This window comes from Centruroides sculpturatus, unplaced genomic scaffold (assembly GCF_000671375.1).
Source record: "Centruroides sculpturatus isolate CEXI.00-Female unplaced genomic scaffold, Cexi_2.0 scaffold1703, whole genome shotgun sequence".
In the NCBI taxonomy this organism is placed as follows: Eukaryota; Metazoa; Arthropoda; class Arachnida; order Scorpiones; family Buthidae; genus Centruroides; species Centruroides sculpturatus.
Window position 1 is genome coordinate 122,363 of NW_019385901.1, and position 17,376 is coordinate 139,738.

The window sequence follows — 17,376 nt, forward strand, 5'->3', positions numbered from 1 at the left end:
GTATAAAATTAGTGCTGTATTAGACTTACGGTACCTAATTTACATACTGTGCAGACGATAATAAACTCAACTTACTAGCCTAAAATCTCCGTAGCGTGTTGCCAGGCGGCAGAAAGCATATATATAATTATAATAAAGTTACAATAAATTAAGTTAATATATAATTATATATACAGTACCTAATTTATATATAATTAATATATAATTATATGTACAGTACCTAATTTATATATAATTTATATATAATACTAAACAGACGATAGCAAACTCAATTTAGCCGCTCCGTAGCGTGGCGCAGGGTCGGAGGAAAGTAGTTCGGCTGCTCATCCACTATTGGTCCAGACTCTATCAATCTTGTCGCGAAACGACGTTATAGGAGGTACGTTATACGAAAGTTGCTACAATATTTTCGCTACGTTATAGGAATTGTCGTTATAGGAACGTACATTATAGGGGGGTCGACTGTATATCAGGCTATATTAATGCTATTATTAATAATTAAATGTTAAGTAATGTGACCTAGAGGTAGGCATTAGGCACCATCTCTTGCTAAATTATTTAGTAATTAATTAAATATAATTGTGAATATAAAAATGATTAGATCACTATACAAAAATATTATCCATTAAAACAAGAAATAACTATTGTTAATCGGTGTTAAACAGTTTTTATTATCAAGACAAGCACTCGACATTTTTATCAATGTCATCTTCAGGTAAAGAACATAACTTTGAAAAACTAAAATTTTTAAAAAGTTCATTATGCATCACCAAAATTTTTAAGAATATATATTCTTCTGATTAAACTGCAAATTACCTTGTGCAAGCCCCTCTGTAATGACAGATATATGTCTCCCACACTAAAAAATTCAAGAGTTTATTTGGTTCCTTTACAACAGCCAAATAGTGATGCAAATATTTTTACATCGGGGCAATGACAAGAAAATTTCAAATCCATCTTAGTGAACACCAGAATGATGTCCATAACAAGTGCACTACAGAACTTCCTAGGAGTATGGTGGAAAGGAATTGTGTGCCAAAATGGAACGAGACTTCACTACTAATGCAAAAAAGTTACTTTTATCTGAAAGGCATTATTTATTGAAATAACAGAACCACCTAATAAATCTACATTACATCTTCCAAGAATTTGGGTATCACTTTTAAAAAATTTAGGTGTTTAACATTTATGATGCCATGGTATTACCTATTTGCAGTAATTCTAAATTTACTAATGTCATGTAAATGTTTATCTTACTAATTTATCACTAAGCATATGCCATTTTCGTGCTTATATTGATTTAAATTTAACTTATAAAAACTTGAATTCTTTTTTGAGTATTTAACATTGCATTCGAAAATACATATTCTATTTTCAAATATTTAATGTTCCAAAGTTATGTTCTTCACCTGAAGATGACAGTGATAAAAATATCAAAAGTGCTTGGGTTGATGATAAAAACTGTTTAAGGCTGATAGACTAGTTATTTCTTGTTTTAATGGATAATTCCAAATAGTAGCCATATGTAATCTGATGGTTGTTTGGCTTCACAAATTTATTGAGTTTTGTAATGTTTGTTTATGTATTTAACTATAATCTAGTAATTATTCCTTTGCTCATTTAGCAACAGTTAATTCACCTCAAATAAGTTGTCCTTAAGAGAAGACCATATTTTGTTACTGGTTTATTACTGGTAATTGTAAAATGACAGATCTGTGAAAACAAAAATTTTTTACTATAAGTAATAGATATGTATTATATCAATGGTGCTGTTATTTCTATGGAATTAACCCATGAAGTTTCATAAACTTTTTTTGAGGAAATATTTTTTTGAAAAATTGTCCTTTTAAAAGAATACAAAAATTTTTTGTATTTTTCAATTTATTTTTTATATGTAAATTACCATTGGCCATATACTAAAAATATTAAATACAGTGGAACCTCGCTTAATGAGTACCTCGCATAACGAGCAAAACAAATGTAAAAAAATGACTCACTTAACAAGCGACATTTCACATAATGAGTGACAAGAAAAGGGGAAGTCCCAGATTGTGAGCATGCTCCATCAGTCTGTGTTTAACACTCGTTCTGCTAGCATCTTAGTGTTGCTTATGATCACATATTTTTCCAAACTTGTGTTCACACATATTACATATAAACATCAGCAACCACAGGCCATTACATAATAAACACACCAAACAATATGCCAAATTCTTGGGCTACGTAAAGGCTATAATTAAATATTAGAAATTAATTAATTTGACTTGAGGTAGGCAGTTATGCTGCCGTCTCGTATTAAATTTAATAATTATAAATAATTAACTTTTAATTTAGACATTTCTAAAATTTAATATGAGATGGCAGCATAACTGCCTACCTCAAGTCAAATTAATTAATTTCTAATATTTAATTATAGCCTTTACGTAGCCCAAGAATTTGGCATATTGTTTGGTGTGTTTATTATGTAATGGCCTGTGGTTGCTGATGTTTATATGTAATATGTGTGAACACAAGTTTGGAAAAATATGTGATCATAAGCAACACTAAGATGCTAGCAGAACGAGTGTTAAACACAGACTGATGGAGCATGCTCACAATCTGGGACTTCCCCTTTTCTTGTCACTCATTATGTGAAATGTCGCTTGTTAAGTGAGTCATTTTTTTACATTTGTTTTGCTCGTTATGCGAGGTACTCATTAAGCGAGGTTCCACTGTATTTAATATTTTTAGTATATGGCCAATGGTAATTTACATATAAAAAATAAATTGAAAAATACAAAAAATTTTTGTATTCTTTTAAAAGGACAATTTTTCAAAAAAATATTTCCTCAAAAAAAGTTTATGAAACTTCATGGGTTAATTCCATAGAAATAACAGCACCATTGATATAATACATATCTATTACTTATAGTAAAAAATTTTTGTTTTCACAGATCTGTCATTTTACAATTACCAGTAATAAACCAGTAACAAAATATGGTCTTCTCTTAAGGACAACTTATTTGAGGTGAATTAACTGTTGCTAAATGAGCAAAGGAATAATTACTAGATTATAGTTAAATACATAAACAAACATTACAAAACTCAATAAATTTGTGAAGCCAAACAACCATCAGATTACATATGGCTACTATTTGGAATTATCCATTAAAACAAGAAATAACTAGTCTATCAGCCTTAAACAGTTTTTATCATCAACCCAAGCACTTTTGATATTTTTATCACTGTCATCTTCAGGTGAAGAACATAACTTTGGAACATTAAATATTTGAAAATAGAATATGTATTTTCGAATGCAATGTTAAATACTCAAAAAAGAATTCAAGTTTTTATAAGTTAAATTTAAATCAATATAAGCACGAAAATGGCATATGCTTAGTGATAAATTAGTAAGATAAACATTTACATGACATTAGTAAATTTAGAATTACTGCAAATAGGTAATACCATGGCATCATAAATGTTAAACACCTAAATTTTTTAAAAGTGATACCCAAATTCTTGGAAGATGTAATGTAGATTTATTAGGTGGTTCTGTTATTTCAATAAATAATGCCTTTCAGATAAAAGTAACTTTTTTGCATTAGTAGTGAAGTCTCGTTCCATTTTGGCACACAATTCCTTTCCACCATACTCCTAGGAAGTTCTGTAGTGCACTTGTTATGGACATCATTCTGGTGTTCACTAAGATGGATTTGAAATTTTCTTGTCATTGCCCCGATGTAAAAATATTTGCATCACTATTTGGCTGTTGTAAAGGAACCAAATAAACTCTTGAATTTTTTAGTGTGGGAGACATATATCTGTCATTACAGAGGGGCTTGCACAAGGTAATTTGCAGTTTAATCAGAAGAATATATATTCTTAAAAATTTTGGTGATGCATAATGAACTTTTTAAAAATTTTAGTTTTTCAAAGTTATGTTCTTTACCTGAAGATGACATTGATAAAAATGTCGAGTGCTTGTCTTGATAATAAAAACTGTTTAACACCGATTAACAATAGTTATTTCTTGTTTTAATGGATAATATTTTTGTATAGTGATCTAATCATTTTTATATTCACAATTATATTTAATTAATTACTAAATAATTTAGCAAGAGATGGTGCCTAATGCCTACCTCTAGGTCACATTACTTAACATTTAATNTGCAAAAATTTAACAAAAATAATATTAAAGTAGCCAAGACAGAGCCAAATATTGCAGTGCCACATCACTAGCGGACATTTGAAATTTGCCGACTAGAACGGTCGGTTAACCGAAGTGACGGTTAATTGGGGGTCGGATAATCAATGCTCTACTGTACTTAATAAAATGTATTTCCAGGGTTGTGGAAAGACAGTTGTAGCCGAACGATAAATAATTGACTCCCAAAGGATAATTCGGCTTTGATATAATTTATTAACAAAAAATTCCAGACTCCAAATAGGCAAATACCGATACTTAAACTAGGTTGTACAATACTAGGTCTGAACTCTTGTCCCGACACAGCACGTGGATCCCACGTTCAACCGACAATAGAATCTTAGCCTAGTTTAAATCTAACTTAACTAATTACTTTAAACCTAGGGCCCAAAAATTTAGAGAAAGATGGAAAACGAAAAATCATAAAGAATGAAGAATAAAGGGGTGACTGGTCAAAAGAGAAAAAACCTCAGATCCTCCACGTGACGACTTCCTTCCTTCCTAGCTCGTCCTAACGTGTCCTTGCTCCACACGGTCTCGTCCTGAACTGATTCTCTTCCTGTTTGGACCTCCCTTTTGTCCACCTTGTCCGTCACCCCCTTCGACCAATCAAGCGTCAGCCCCTATTGTCTAACACAGATCGGACCACATGGTTTAACCAACCACATCATAGTCAAGTAAACAAAGGCCGGAAGTGGGGTTTTTTCATAAGACGTGGTCACAAGTAATGAAGAGAAAGGAAAGACAGAAGAAATATGGCTTAACAAAGCCACACAGTATACATTCTAATTGTTTATACATTCATTGTGCTTGCATGATTTTTTTGTTAGTTGGTCTCTAGCAGCTTTGAGGAGCTTTATTGTCAAAATGGGAATGTTCTCAGGTTCCATTGACATGTTAGTGGCTAAAGCAGTTGTATATTTTGTTTTTCTTGTGTCTTACTGGTGTTTCTTGAGTCATATGCAGAGATAGCAAGACATGTAGCCTGTACACTTGCTGACATGCTTCCTATAGCCTAAGATGAACAGTATCTTGTAAATTTGTAGGCAGTGTTTGTATTTGAGGTGCTTTCACACTAATTGTATTTATTTAGTTTTTATTTTTTTGTACATTTTTTCATTCCTTTCCTTGCCTTCTTTTTTGGTTACCTGTTTACTCAATTATTTTATCTTTCCATTTTATCTTGTCTGTATGAGCAATCCAGTGTGATGACTGACAACTGAATTGGTTAGAGGGAGCCACATGTGTAGGGGAGGGTTTGAACCCCATAGAAGGATATATAAACCAGGGAGAACAAGAGAGAACTACCCTTTTTTTTTTATCTTGGTCTCGGATGTGGTCTCAGTGGCTGGTGCTTGTTGATTGGAGAGACCAACATCAGGATGTGAATGATGGCATAAGAACATACAGGACTTTCAAAAGGGACTTGAGTTAACTCAGTCTGTCCCAATCAGACTATATAGAACTTCTGAATTCCAGAAGACTAACCATAGATGTGCACATAAGCTAGATGTGTTGTTTGAGGGCAATATTTTTTTGAGTGAAACCAAGGAAATCTTAACAAGCAATATCTATTCATGGTATTGCTTCCTCCCCCCCTTTTTTTTTGTTCTTCTTTATCAACCATTACTTCTAATATGTAATACTTTCATAAAATTTTAAAATTTTAGTTCATAATAAAAATTATGTATTGTTGATGATGAAATATATATATGCACATATGACCTTAAGTGTTAGCAAACTTAGTAAATTGAAATGTAAATTGTCAAATTGTAATTATTGTCATATTTATGTTTATTTTGTTTATTGTTAATTTGACTGTTTATTGTTACAATAGTTCCTCATAACCACATGTTACAGGTAACTATGCCAATGGGGTCTTTATTGGGGTATAATAGGCTATAAATACATGATTATGCTAGAACAACAAACCAAGTGTTGTTCAAGCTAAATTAATTTCAGCTTACAGAGAGGTGTTTTTTTACCTGATTATGATTAAAAATATAATTTATTTATCATGTTTTATAATTTATTGATTAAAATAATTTTAAATAATAAATTTTGATTTCTTTTAATTATTTTGTATTTTTAAAACTTATTTTCTAGGAAAAATATATACTAGTGCAGTTCTTGATAGAGAGAAAGTACAGTTATTTGAAATTCCTGTTATTGCTATTGATGGTGGTAATAAGATAAGTTATTCTATGGTTAGAGTAACAGTTACAGATGATAATGATAATACTCCACAATTTGTAGCATCTCAATATAAAGCAACATTAGCAGCAAATACAACTATTGGAACCACAATTTTAAAGGTTTGTAATCATTTATTTATTTTTTTTTCATTTTTTAGCATTCTAGAATTTCTGTTTGGCAAAAGTGTTAAAAAAAACCATTCTAAAAAACATTGCTGTTCGGCAAAAGAATCTTCAGTTTGAATTAAACATTTTTGTTTGAGCCTGAAGAAGGTCAGTGAAGCTGACTGAAAATGTTTAGTATTTTAGCAAAATAAGCTGCAAGTTAAAAGTTTCTTGGAGTATTGCTAAAGAAATGGTTATAACTGTCTCAGCATGTTGAAACATCCATACATCAGTGTACATGAAGCATTAAACAAGCCAAAACAGTAATTGATTACAGGTAATCTAGTTGTGTTGTTTCTGATTAAAAGATATTCAAGGTTTTTCATAAAGCATTACAAGTATGGGAAGTGTTTTTTGAAATTTTTTGGAAGTGATGCCCTCTGGTTGTCAATACTGTATGTACATACAGTATTGACAACCAGAGGGCTATTCTCAAGGAGTAGTTGCCAATTAAGTTATACTAGAGTCTTACCACTCGGTACCCCCGGCTAGCCCCTCACACTATGCAAATGTCATTTAAAAAGTTTTTGCTTCTGGTGGTGGCCTCAACAGAAAGGTCAACTCTACCATGAGATTGTTATATTCTTGAGGTGTGAAAAGGGACAAAGTGTGACAACATTTTAAATTTATTTTAATGTTACGTCTGTTTTTATGAAAAGCCAAAACAATACTTGAGTATTATTTTGGCTTTTTACTAACAATAACTTCATAATGTTAAAAGTTACCTTTTAATAAACAAAATTTGAGCAGTTGATTATATTTTGTTATGTTTTAATAAAAGGAAGAATTATTATGTGATTTATTTTTAGGTTTTTGCTGTTGATGTTGATGACAGACCATCAGGATCATTAGATTTCAGTATCTATGATAGTAATATTTCTTCTAATACTGAAATATTTGGAATAACATCCACAAATGGTGAAATTTATCTCAAGAAGAAAATAGCTGATTTTGGTAAATATATGAATATATTATATTAATATAAAATTTTCCTATAAAAGTATGCACAGTATTGAAGACTAAATACAATAGAAATTTTTAGTCTTCTGAATAAATAAAAATCTTTGAAGTCTTCTAATCTTTATTTTGCAAAGAAAATTTTTCCATTTTGAAATATTCTTTATTAACAAAGTAATTAAATATGTAAGTATTACAATAAATTGTGTATGAATACTTAGTAAAAAATTGTTTTGTACCATCATTAAGTATTACTAAAAAATTTTAATGGCTATGTTTAATAGCCAAGTAGTAGTATTTTTTTGTTTAATATTTTCGAGATTCAACTTGAATTTTATTTTGGAACTAAAATTTGAAACAGTTGGACTTTGTTTACAGTGAATATATAAACATTAAAATATATTAATCAAAATAAAAAAGTTTTGATTAATGTAATAATATATTTAATAAGTAAAAAATTGAAAAATGAAGATAAAGATTAAACTTGTAAAACACACTCCCGATAATACCAAATCTAAATATAATAGAAGAAAATTATAAAATTGACTGTTAAATTTAATATTTCATAAATTAACAAAAAAAATTTTTTATTACGGGAATAAATTAACTAAGAAAATCACAAATGTGAACCACGGGAGGTCAGGGTCAGTCGCACCTCCCTGTTAGGCAACAGGTCGTTCAACCTGCTCACTTTCTTTACTTTTACTGGTCCTGAGAGTTGGGACTCTCAAATGTCGGTTGAGTAAAGGGAAAGTATTTGGGGTCAACGATAAGGTGAAGGCTGTATACGAGTAAAGGAGTCTACCATTTTAACAAATAAAACAAGAATTTATTAAAATAAACCAAATTAACAAAACTACAACACAGATCTTGACATTAAACCACCTAACAGCTCGAGAGAGAGTTTACACGCTTTTTCATACCTCTTTATAGGTTACCTTGACGATTTAGTCCATGTAGGCACATAAATGTCCAATGAAAGGTGTCGTAGATCAAAATGAGCACAAATATAAAAGTTTGCGACTCTGGCGACAAACTGAAATTGATGTTGGAGGATTGGAATTTCGACGGGTTCAGAGATTCAACTCGATGTCATCGGTCCGGCTTTCGATAAGAGACTCCCCCGAGAGGGGGTAAGAAATGTCTTTTATAGCTTTTTGCGGGAAAATTCCATCACATGATAGAATGTTCTATGAGCTAAAGGCTATAGGTGTTCCAGGGACCTAAAACAAGTGACGAAATTTGGATGCTAACTATAAACTTTTGTGCAAGTCGAGCTACAAGTTATGTGAGAACAATAGAATGTTGATAATTATGACAGGAAGGTTTACACATTCCCGGCTAAGATTGTTTTTTCTTCCAATCCATTACATAAACGAAAGTGAACTAATTACAATTTTAGTTAATAAAATTCCGGATCTCACTCAAAGTTAAAAATACTAACAGATATAGCATACAATACTAATAATATGTGGTAATGAGGTTGTTTCTTTTTTAGAATTAACCAAAAACATATAAGAACAAAGAAAAGACTTTAATTTTCTTTCCCAAATTAGAGATACAGGTTGTTTTATAGGATGCCAGAAAGTCTCGACTCCGATTAGTGATATTTGTCATCCAAATATTTACACTATACACACTTTACTTGACCGACTTACTCTACATGACAATTATTATAGAACCTTTCACTATCTAGACATTAGTTCCATAGCATCTTACAAATAAACGTAAAGATAAATCTATAACTAAGATGTACATCATTACTTATATAACTAAGACAGAGAAGAGGGGATAGATCAGAAATAGGAGAAAGAAAAGGGGTACCCAAACTTTAGTATCAGGATCCTTGCAAAGGGTCTCTTTTGTTGAATTTTCTTTCTCAAGTCATAGAATTTAATTACCTTGTCAAAAATGCTTTTTTCAATTGTATCGGGGTCGCGGGACACTTGGCTTTTATAAAAAGGGGTCGCCACCGGAAAAAGGTTGGGAACCGTTGATCTAGACTATACTGTTCAGTATAATATCAGAACTTTTGCTTGTTATAAGTAAATATCAAATATAAAACATGTAAAACATGGCCAACAATACTACATTTAATTATTTTACATTTAACTGTATAAACAAATATAAAATTGCAATGTTTAACAAAGTTTAACGTTTTATATTTTATATTTACTTAAACATGTATTTTATGTGAAGATGGCGATAGCACTAGAGGACATATTTTACCATATTTGCATTTTATCGCAGAGGCAGTTCCCTCAAAAGAAAGGTCACCTCTGTGCTTGTGAAATTGTGGACTGTCAACTGGAGCAAATGACAGTGATACAGTGATTGAATAGTAAAGCGTACCAAAAGGTATTGCCTTGGTGAAGAGTAGAGGTGAGAGGGAGAGGAGGAAGTAGGGGTGAGGATGGGGAAAAGTTACGAAAAGAAGAGAGGGTCGCGTGAGCGCTTACTCCGGTTTGATATTTTTTTTTAAGCGAACGATAATACAATAATTACAAAATTACAAAAATATAAGGTTACATGCAGTAGGAGGTTCGCGCTTTACAATTCCGTCCGACATAACATGAGAGTACAACAGTCACCCGTTTGTATTGGCGGGTGGGGGTATATAGTACAGTATGGGGTTACCTGGAGGAAATTAGAGTAGAGTGAGGAAGACCGGCCTTGTTAGGCCGAAAAAGGTCCGTNGACAAAACATGAGAGTACAACAGTCACCCGTTTGTATTGGCGGGGGGGGGGATATAGTACAGTATGGGGTTACCTGGAGGAAATTAGAGTAGAGTGAGGAAGACCGGCCTTGGTAGGCTGAAAAAGGTCTGTTAATTTGTGTTACTTGCCACGTTGGAGTAGATGCTTAATTTGGTTTTAGAAACGAAGGTCTTGAAGGCTTCGAAGAGTTTGTTGTTGTTAACAAGGTCTTTCAGTTGGCATGGCCAAAGAAGTCCTTCAGAGTCTGCTTCATTGCGGAGTGGTCTCCTCTGAGAGTTATAGTTCGGACAAGTGAAAATGATGTGGAATGGGTCTTCATCTTCTGGAATCCCGCAGTTGCATTTGGCGTTACCCTTGTTGTGGAACCTGTTGAGGTATGCCCTGAAGTTTCCATGTGCTGTGAGCATCTGGGTCAGGCCGTGGTTGGTATGGAAGACGTGATTGTTCAGCCTTTGGTTGATGTTGGGGATGAAGGCGTACGTGTAGCGACCCGTGGTGCTGTTGTCCCACTCATTTTGCCATTTGTTAATTATAATGGAACGGAGAGAGCTGAGAACAGCCGTGAGTGGTAGGGCCTGATAGTGGATTTTTGAAGTAATGTTAGCGGCTTTTTTGGCTAGGTCATCAGCCCGATCATTTCCGTTAGTGTCTGAGTGGCCCTTGACCCAGTGGAAGTAGATTTGTATATTGTTGTCCCTTAAATGTTTTAGAATCTTGAGGCTGTCGTTGACAATTGGAAGCTTGTGGTTTTCATTTTTAACCTGCCACAAGGCAATCCTGCTGTCGCTGATGATGTTTACTTTGCCGTGTTGAAACCTTTGGGGATGATTGTTTATGTGTTGTAGAGCACGGAGGATGGCCAGGGATTCTGCTTGGTTAATTGAGCAGTGGTCCCTTAGCCTTGCGACAGCTTGCCAGTGGCTGGGGGTGAGGGTATCCGTGAAGTAGACAGCAGCTCCAACAGAGTTGGCAGTTTTGGAACCGTCTGTGTAGAAGTTCTTCCCCTTGGGGAGACTGTCCTGAATGTCGTGAATGATCATGGTTGTGGTTTCCGATGGGTGGGTAAGTTCGTTACTGTTGTTTATATCGATACCATAGTCGTCCACGTCCCTGATGAGATTCTGGATGTCGTTTGGCAGGTTTAGCCTGTTGATTATATTATGGAGCTGCGTTGTTGAGAGCTCTTTTGCATGATATTTGATTATCAGGTTTTTGACGTACCGTTGAAGAATTTGAAGGTGAATCGGAGTTAGGCCAGCAAATGACAGATGAATAATGGAAGCAAAGTATTTTATTTTTGTTAAACATTGCAATTTTACATTTGTTTATACAATTAAGTGTAAAATAATTTTGTTTGTTATATCTGTAGTTAGTATATTCTTTTTTAGACAATATTATTTAATTAATTTATTGTGAAGTTATATTACACTTCAATTGGGATAAGGGAATAATTTATACTGTATTCATGGTTTTGACTTTTATATATTTTTATAGTACTTAATTAAATTTTTGAAGATTTTCATAAAACTTGGCTAAAACAGATTTTGCTGATAAAAGAAATTTGAAATATATAACACATTGGTTTTACAACAAATTTAATTTCCATCTTCTACGTCAGTGTTTCCCAACCTCTTTGAATTAGCAACACACTTTGAATTTCATATGATTCCTGCAACACACTATATTTTTTAAAATAAAAATGTTTAAAATTTAAAATAAATTATGTGTATGCTGACACTGCAAATTTTGCAACAATTGGCATTTTCATCAATACCTCCTTCTCCTTGTAAAAAGATGAAAGATTGATAAGTGAAATTTTAGAAAAAGATTAAAAATTCTAAAAGATACAGTGGAATCTCACTTAACAAGCATAATTTGTTCCAGAATTTTACTCGTAATGTGAAACACTTGTTAAGTGAAACAATTTTTCCCATATAAATTACTGTAAAATACAATGTTGTGTTCCATGCTGAAAAAATACTCAAATATTTTATGCGTAATGTTTATCCAGAGAAAATTATACAATATACATTGTTAAGGAGCGTGAATCTTCATCTTTTTTTCTAGCATGGAATGAATCAACCTGAATGCGAATTCCATTTGCAGAAAATAAAACAAATTACAGCTAACATGTCTGATAAACACGCCAAACAATATGCCAAATTCTTGGGCTACGTAAAGGCTATAATTAAATATTAGAAATTAATTAATTTGACTTGAGGTAGGCAGTTATGCTGCCGTCTCGTATTAAATTTAATAATTATAAATAATTAACTTTTAATNAATCGTGGCTATTGTATCATTAAAAATTATTTCTTTATTTTGTACAAACAAAATAAATATATTGAAAAATATAAAAACAAAAAAAAAACTTTAGAAGTTAATCTAGTATCAAAAACTTTTGATTCAGCATGACACACAGTCCTCAGAAAAACACTACGCAAAAGTGCCAGTGCTGCACCAACAAAAAAAATATTGGAGTAGCCCAAGACATAGTCAAATGTTGCAGTGCCACAGCACTCGCGGAAATTTAAATTTGCCGACTGGAACGCTTTCAGTTAACCAATGTTTGGTTGACCGGCTTTCGGATAAACAACGCTCTACTGTATGTGATATATAATACAATTCAAATTGTTTGATCATTTGTATTTTAAAGTTATTTTCTGTTCTATCATATGAACCTGATGATCTTTAAATAGGATTGAAAATATTAGTTTACTTATTAAAGTTGTTTTTTATTACTGGATTCAAGCATTTTTTGAATTAATGTATTGGCATGGCTACACCAACCAAACTACAGAAAACTTGTTATTTGTTTAAGCCATATCAATTTCAAGTAGAATTTTTTTACTTCAGTGTTTGTCTTTCCATGTATTTCTGACCTTTATCCAGAGGATTAACCTTCCACCTTAATGTTTGGCTTTATTACCCATGGTTGAAAACAAGAATATACAGATATTCTAGCTTTGATAAAAATTATTTGTTTGGAGAATCTGATATTTGAGGTTAAGCCAACTCTATTAGTGGAAGTCAATGCCACAGTTGTCTTTCTAGCTGACTTCATTTCTGTACATCTTGCCAGCATTCACCAAAAGAAGTTGAGGTGGTTATGTCAAATACAAATGGACTGATAATCTGCCAGAAGTTTTCCTGATTATTTGTTCAGCAGTTGAAGTGGTATATGTAATTCCCTGTTAATCCTTTATTAACCAAGTAAAACATCACTAGACCAATTTGAAATTATTAGCAATTTCTTCTCATTCCACAGACAAAATTTTTATTTCATTCAGACTGAAAGATGTGTGTACACACATCCATTCAGAGCTGAAAGATGAGATTCAGACTAAAAGATGTGTGTACACACATCTTTTAGTCTGAATCTCATCTTTCAGCTCTGAATGGATGTGTGTACACACNTGATATTAAAATATTATTATAATTAATAATATAAAATTTTTTAAAAATAAATTCTCATCACAGATGGCACCACATACAGTTTTAACTTTAAAAAATAAGACACTAGGTCAAACTGAAATTTCTCAATACAAACATAAACATCATTTAAGAAAAGGCAAAAGGCTTAATTTAGAGGATAGAAATGAGTTAAAAAAAATATTGTAAATGCCAATAACGAGTAACATTTTTGTTAAGTCTGACTCCACATGAGATACAACACATGAACCCTGTCTATTTCCCCACTCATTGATTGTAATCACCAAAATTAAATAGTATTAATGCTCCATAAGTAAAAATAAGTTTGCCAAGTTTTAAAATGTTTGGTTCATCCAGTCCTGAGATATAATGCAAAATTGATGCCAAAACATACACTCACACACCACACATACAAAATTTTCTAAGGGATTTAGTTACAGTTTTAGCTCATGGAGTGTTAAAATGTGGAGAAATGCAAAAGAAATTTGAACAATCATCATATTTTCCCTATGGTATAAGCCAGAAAAATAAATGAATTGTAGAGTTTCAAGAATTAATTAACTTACTTAAATAATAATGATCACACAAAGAAATTTGGGTTGTTGATGTTGGATCCTCAAAGAAAAGGTTGACATCAAATGTATAGTGTCTTTGTGTTTCTTAATATTATGTCATTGGCTTCTTTTTAGTGAAGAACTGCTTGTATCTTCATGTTGGATAAAGACTTTAAACTGACCCAGAATTATTTCTATGGTCATTATTATTTGGATAACACTTATATTTTGAAATGTGGTTATTCCATATTTGAATGGTATAAAGAATATGTTCTTTAGAACATTCTTCTTATGTGGTGTTTTTATTTTACACAACCTTATAGGAATAGTGTCCATTTCTTTTAATATATATGTGTATATGTATGTGCTGGGGTCACACTGCCTGTTGCAAAATTTGCAATTTGTGAAACTTTTACTGATCTCGCTGTTGCTTTTATCATTTGATGATTGGAGTGGCAAATAGCTGCAGAGCAATCCACAAAAAAAATCACTTGGTGAAAAAGAGTATCAGAGAACATGAATTGGTGTTGTCTTATACAATTTTACTGTTAATAAATAAAAATAAAGTTACTTGAGAAACTCAGTCATAAAAACTCTGCATTTTTTTTATTGTTGGTTTATTGTGTGTGTGTGTGTATGTGTGTCTGTATATATGTATATATATATTTTGTTTTCTATTTACAGGAAATCATTATTTTCAATTTTTTGTTCGAGCACAAGATCAAGGAACCCCTTCAAAGTTTTCTGTTGTTCCAGTAACTATTCATCTGTTAGCATCTCTAGTTAATATACCTCAGTTTGAGCAAACAAGCATTGAATATTTTGTTTCAGAACAAGCTCCTATTGGTACAATTATATCAATATTAAATGTTAGCAATCCTACATCTGTGCCTATAGTTTATTCAATCATTGCTGCTCCAGAAGAATCTATGTTTAAGTCTTATACTTCAATTTTTAGCATTAATAAACTTGGCCACTTGTTATTGATGTCAGAATTAGATCGAGAACAGGAGACCACATATTTTTTAACTATTGAAGCCAAGACAAAAATAAAACCTTATATTTTAACATATGTTAATCTTATAATTCATGTGATGGATGAAAATGACAATCCACCAGTGTTTGAAGCTTCTTCTTATCATATTATTGTTGCTGAAAATATTGAAGAAGGATCTTCTGTTTTAAAAATTATGGCTCATGATTCTGATGTAGGACAAAATGCAGATGTAGTATACAAATTTGCAGATGATTTTGGAGAGGCAGTGTCAATGTTTCATTTAAACTCAAAAACTGGATGGCTTACCACTATTAATTTACTGGATAGAGAAACAATATCTTGGTATAATTTTACCGTTATTGCTGAAGATAATGGTTTTCCTATGTATTCTTCTTCAGCTTCAGTTATTATACAACTGCAAGATTATAATGACAATCCTCCAAAATTTCAATTGCAAAAATATACTAGTTCTGTTGCTGAAGATGCTTTACCAGGTACTGTTCTTGTAAGACTTGAAATTATTGATGCTGATGAGAATATTGATAATAGCATAGAATACTACATAACTGATGGAAATCCAAAAAATCAATTTGACATTCGTCAAACTGGAGAATTATTTGTGAGCAAACTTTTAGATCGAGAAGATATTGCAAGTTATTTCCTTGAAATTACGATCACTGATGGAACTTTCATAAGTCAAACAACAGTTGATATTGAGATTATTGATGTCAATGATAATCCACCAGTCTGTCTAAAGGTAACTATTAGCTCTATTTATAATTAGAATTGATAAAACAAATGATTTTCATAATTAATTGGGCTAATTAAGTGCTATTATTAATGATTAATTATTAAGTAATTTGGTACTAGAGGTAAGTGTTAGGTTTCATCTCTTATTAAATTTAATAATTATAATATTTACTTATTAATTTAGAATACTCTGGAAGAAGAAATTGGCCCAGAGCAGGACTTGAACATGTAACTCCCACTTACTGTGTGGCTACATTGCCAGTTACACTACCTGGACCCCAAGCGCTTCTTTGCTTCCGCACCTATCTAATTATTGATATAACCAGTCAAGGTTACTCATGCAACATCTGCACAGTAAGTGGGAGTTGTAGGTTTGAGTCCCACTCCAGGGCTAATTCTTTTCTTCCAGAATATTCTAAATTAATTAGTAAATATTATAATTATAAAATTTAATAAGAGATGGCATCGAATACTTACCTCTTAGTACTTAATTACCAAATTACTTAATAGTTAATCATCAATAATAGCACTTAATTAGTCTGATTAATTATGGCAATTATTTGGTTTATTATTAATACATTGGACTTAATTATGTTTATATAATTAGGATTGAATGTAATGAGTTAAATTTTTATATACGGTATGTGAAATAATAATTTAATAATTTTAACAATAAAGTAACTCAAAACAATTTGTTTTGTTGGACTACATTTTTAAACATTTCAAGCACAGGTATTTTTGACTTTTATTGGTCATCATTAAGAACATCTTACATCTCCATAAACAGCATTAAACTAAAATATATTTGCATTCTTATAGTTTAAGAAGCTTTAATATTTGTGTTTCAGTGGTTTTGAGAAAGCAATTTCTCATCTTCAAGAACACTACAATAAAAAAGAACATAGTTAGCTAGGCATCCAAATGGTATGATCACAATATAACCACACCTTCAGTTTTTTAGAATTTCAGCAAAATTTGATTTAATACAACTTACAAAGACTTTTGTCATTTTACGTGAGCCATCTTCAGGTATTAGCAAAAAGAATAATGTTTAAAAATCAGAATGAACAAAAATTTTTAGAATGAATACAAATTTGAGTATTTGTAATGCATTCATCAAACATGCAAGTTGAAGAAATAGAAATTAAAGTTAAAACTTAAATTTAAGATTAATAATAACTGGAAACCAGTTGCTTATGCAGCAAGACCATTATCTAAGGCTGAACAGGCCAATGCTCAAATCAAGAAAGAACCTCTTAGTTTAGTATTTGGATATGACAAATTTGGAAGTTATGTTTATGGAAAGAAAATAATTTTACAAACAGATCACATGCCACTAATATCCATAGTTAAAAAGAACATTAATGACATACCAGCTTGCCTCCAGCAACTTTTTATCAGATTTCTATCATATGATTTTGA

The 17,376-nt window shown here is 31.7% G+C and overlaps 1 protein-coding gene across 1 annotated transcript in view; it reads left to right on the top strand.

Annotated features, from left to right (window-relative positions):
• LOC111612487 (protocadherin Fat 1-like) overlaps positions 1 to 16,068 on the top strand; it is a gene marked incomplete at its 5' end in the record, with an annotated part of 59,043 nt that extends 42,975 nt beyond the window's left edge. Inside the window, 3 exons of the mRNA XM_023353709.1 lie at positions 6,293 to 6,501; positions 7,356 to 7,500; positions 14,892 to 16,068. Coding sequence (XP_023209477.1) covers positions 6,293 to 6,501; positions 7,356 to 7,500; positions 14,892 to 15,988 — 1,451 coding nt within the window. The remainder of the gene's footprint in view (positions 1 to 6,292; positions 6,502 to 7,355; positions 7,501 to 14,891) is intronic.
• Between the last annotated feature and the right edge of the window lie 1,308 nt (positions 16,069 to 17,376).